The following is a 3,891-nucleotide window of genomic DNA, read 5'->3' on the forward strand; positions in this document are numbered from 1 at the left end:
AAGTACAACAGGGTATGTAGGTAGGTAGGTAGGTAGGTACAACAGGGTAGGTAGGTACAACAGGGTATGTTGGCAGGTAGGTAGGTAGGTAGGTAGGTAAGTACAACAGGGTATGTAGGTAGGTAGGTAGGTAAGTACAACAGGGTAGGTAGGTAGGTAGGTAGGTACAACAGGGTAGGTAGGTACAACAGGGTAGGTTGGCAGGTAGGTAGGTAGGTAGGTAGGTAGGTAGGTAGTAGGTACAACAGGGTAGGTAAGTACAACAGGGTAGGTAAGTACAACAGGGTAGGTAGGTAGGTAGGTAGGTAGGTAGGAATGTAGGTAGGTACAACAGGGTAGATAGGTAGGTATGTAGGTAGGTAGGTAGGTAGGTACAACAGGGTAGGTAGGTAGGTAGGTAGGTAGATAGGTAGGTAAGTGGGTATGTAGGCAGGCAGGCAGGTATGCATGCTTGAATATATTAGTTTGATGAATATGTATGTACACATGGATGTAGCATAGTTTTAGGGTTGTTGTATAATCTTTGCCTTTACCAGGCACTGCAGTTGAATATTAAACAGACAACGTTTTTCATATTCTAATTCTAAAACCCACACACAACACCCAGATATAYTTAGAATGCTAAAGCAGATCAATCTAAAATGACTTTAATGACTTTAACCTGCATGAGGCGAGGTTGTCCTCCAGCACTGAGAGGTCGGCAGGGTAGGGTGGTCTTCTCAGCCACTCTCAGCCATTTCTCCCTCACRGACCCTCCTCCGTCCATCATGCTGTCCTCGGACTCACTCTCTTGGTCCTTGCTGTTAGGATTTTCCTCCTCAGGAATGTGAACTAGCTGTGACGATCCAGGTCGAGGTTGGATGGAAACTCTGGCACCAGCAGCCATACCGGAGCTGCCGTTATGTCCCAGGTGATTATGACTGTTTATGGGTATAGAGCTAGCTGCTAGCTTCATGTACTGAGCAGGAATGTGGGCCCCAGCACGCAGCTCCGCCTCCTGTCCTAAAGCTGAAGCCATGTGTGCCCCACCACGCAACTCTGCCTCTAAACCCATGGCAGATGGTTCAGAGGAGCAGCGTAGCTCCACGTTCCTCTGAGGRGATGAAGAAGACGGTGGTCTTATTCCATCCATCACCTGCAGAGACATCTTCCTGTTGTCGTTCTTGTTCTTCCACTGGCTGAGCAGCTGTTTGGAGCGCGTTGAGTCCATGGAGGCATGGATGGCAGCATGTCGCCGTGGAATCCGTCCCTCTTCCATTGAAGAACCTCCATGAGACCTAAAATGACACAAGAAAAAAGAAGTGAGTGCCGTTTTCACACATGCAGTCAAACCAGACTGTACATTGTACAGTACTACTGCTGGACTGAAGGATGAGTCTAGTTTGGGATATAGTTTTAATTAAGGCAAAGGAAAATGTTCTTTGATGTGATACAACCTGACTTCTGACTTAGAGCAAAGAAAATCTGGACTGGTCTTGTGCGTCTYTGGTCTATGATGTATAAACTGTCAATAATCTATTACATTAATGATACATGAGCAGAGAGTGGTGTTTCACTGTGGTGWGACTATTCAAAACTAGTTGGAGACTCAAAAAAAATAATTAAAAAATGTAAGAAAATGAGGCATTTTGGTATTTTCACCCCCTGCCTCCCTGATTGGAAGTAGCGCTGATTACCCACACCTGCATGGAGTTTGGCTCATCTAGCTCCAGGCTTCTTAAGGCTGTGCTGAGGATCATCTCATCGCTGAAGCATCGCCTCATTTTGGTATGAGCTCAGCCTGCTACCTGTYGTCTCTCCTAGAGTTTATCTTACCTTTGTATTTTACTTACCTGTTTACAGAARRCGACCTCCAGCACGTTTTGCCAATTGCCTTGGAACCAGAGCCACTCATTTCATGCGCTGCCTCCCACAAATCACGGTAAATAATTCCTCACCTGTAAATACTCACCTTTGGATCTCCACCTTTTGGACCATCTCCTTCTCCAGCCCGTAAGAAACCATCTGAATTACTTACCTGCTAAGAACCATTACTGGAAAACTTTCACATACTCACCTCTGCAAAAACCTCTGTTTCAGGTCCCGTCCCCAGACCCCAGCACCTGCATGAATAAAATCACTTACCTTTTGTATAATCTGTCTCAGTCTCTGTTTGTCACTGGTATTTGCTCACGTCGACCTCCACCTGTAACCTGATAGAAAACACTCAAAGGTTACAGTCTTTCTGAATTCTGTGAGTTGGAGATAAGTAACCTGTGAGCTGTGTCCACATATTGAACATCCAACTTTAGAAAATCACAGCCGTTTTTAGTGCACTTGTTTTGTTGCCCACCTCCACCTACTTTGTCTTCACCTTGGCAGCTGCTGTCAAGTTTGTGAATCATTTTACAAGAGTACACTTTATTTTTATTTTTATTTTTTTTTTTTGATGATCATCAAAAAAAAAAAACAAGAGTACACTTTAAAAATAAAGACAGACAGAGTTAAACCTGTTTCTAATATTTATAATTTATCATTCTCTTTGATTTTAGGTAGTGTTAGCTGTCAGAGGAGAGCTCAGTATACAGCCATACCACTTATATAAAAAGTTGGAGACRCCTGTGATGACTGACTATTGTATTTTGAGAGGAATTTTGTTTCACTGATTGTTTAAATGTACAAAATTCAAGTGACAGGGCTATAAGCCAACATGTCTCCTGCAGTTGCAGACCAGTGAGAGAATGAATTAATGCACAGTGGCTCAGTTTGTAGAGCTGATGCCTCTCAGCAAGAAGGTCGCTGGATCAAGTCCTGGCCCAGGGACCTTCCTGGGTAGAGTTTGCATATTCTCTCCGTGCATGTGTGGGTTTTCTCCAGGCACACATCAAAACCATGACTGTTAAGTGCAGTGGTGGGCATCAGCCCTCTAAAGCACAAATCCGCTAATTGCGGACCTAAATATTTCGTTTGCTCTTTAGCGGTCTTGCTAATTTTTATAATTCATAAGCAGATTTGCACTTTCTAAAATTAAAAAGCAGTACTACTAATAACAAATTATCTACCAGTCATCATTATGTTGAACAGCAGAAGGTATGACTGTCAATGAATCACAACACATGTGATCTATCCAACAGCACCCCTCCCAGATAAACACTCTTATTGTGAAGGTATACATCCTGCTGACTGTTGCTTTGGGTCACGGTTCTGATTTCCCACAATGCTTTGTGTCTGCTTACGCAGCAGGAAGGCAATGTTTAGAACTCCCTGTCCCAGCTAAAACAGTTAACATTTGTAATCCATACTAAAATTTTGTATGTATTGATTTATTTTTACTTCACTATCAGAGCTCCATTTAAAAATAATAATAAAGTTTAAACACTGGAGCTCAATACTTGACATAATTGGTCGAATAAATGGTGTTAGAGACTCAGAAATGATTTAAAGATGTTATGCTGATGAAGACTGACATCTAGTGGTCAACTGGAGCAACTACATGGAAAGCTTTAAAATCCAAGCTCTTATTTTGAAGGGAAGATAGTTTCCTGTAATCCCTGTTTTCGTTTCCCATCACAAATCATATCAGTCATGTACCCAGAATGCATCGCCTCGGTTTTCCAATAAACAGTTTTAAAATTACTTTATTGATGCTTCTTTAATGAAAAATCTACAACAAACAAAAGAAAAAGACAAAGAAGCAGCTGAACTAGCAATCCTCAACAACTTTTTCATTTTCACACCAGGAGCCAAAGGTCTGTTTCAGGAAATCCCATCCCCAGCAATCGGCAGTTGTAGGATTACAGGTCCTTCTCAAAAAATTAGCATATTGTGATAAAGGTTCTCTAAATGATTTATTAATCTAATCATCTGAATCAACAAATTAACTCTAAACACCTGCAAAAGATTCCTGAAGCT

The 3,891-nt window shown here is 42.0% G+C and overlaps 1 protein-coding gene across 1 annotated transcript in view; it reads right to left on the bottom strand.

The window, feature by feature from the left end:
* The window catches only part of LOC106534850 (lipid phosphate phosphatase-related protein type 4), a 67,741-nt gene that overhangs the window by 16,355 nt on the left and 47,495 nt on the right, over positions 1 to 3,891 (bottom strand). Inside the window, exon 9 of the mRNA XM_014031619.1 lies at positions 662 to 1,277. Within this exon, the coding sequence (XP_013887073.1) occupies positions 662 to 1,277 (616 nt within the window). The remainder of the gene's footprint in view (positions 1 to 661; positions 1,278 to 3,891) is intronic.

The sequence above is a fragment of the Austrofundulus limnaeus genome, unplaced genomic scaffold (assembly GCF_001266775.1).
Source record: "Austrofundulus limnaeus strain Quisiro unplaced genomic scaffold, Austrofundulus_limnaeus-1.0 Scaffold1284, whole genome shotgun sequence".
Lineage (NCBI taxonomy): Eukaryota > Metazoa > Chordata > Actinopteri > Cyprinodontiformes > Rivulidae > Austrofundulus > Austrofundulus limnaeus.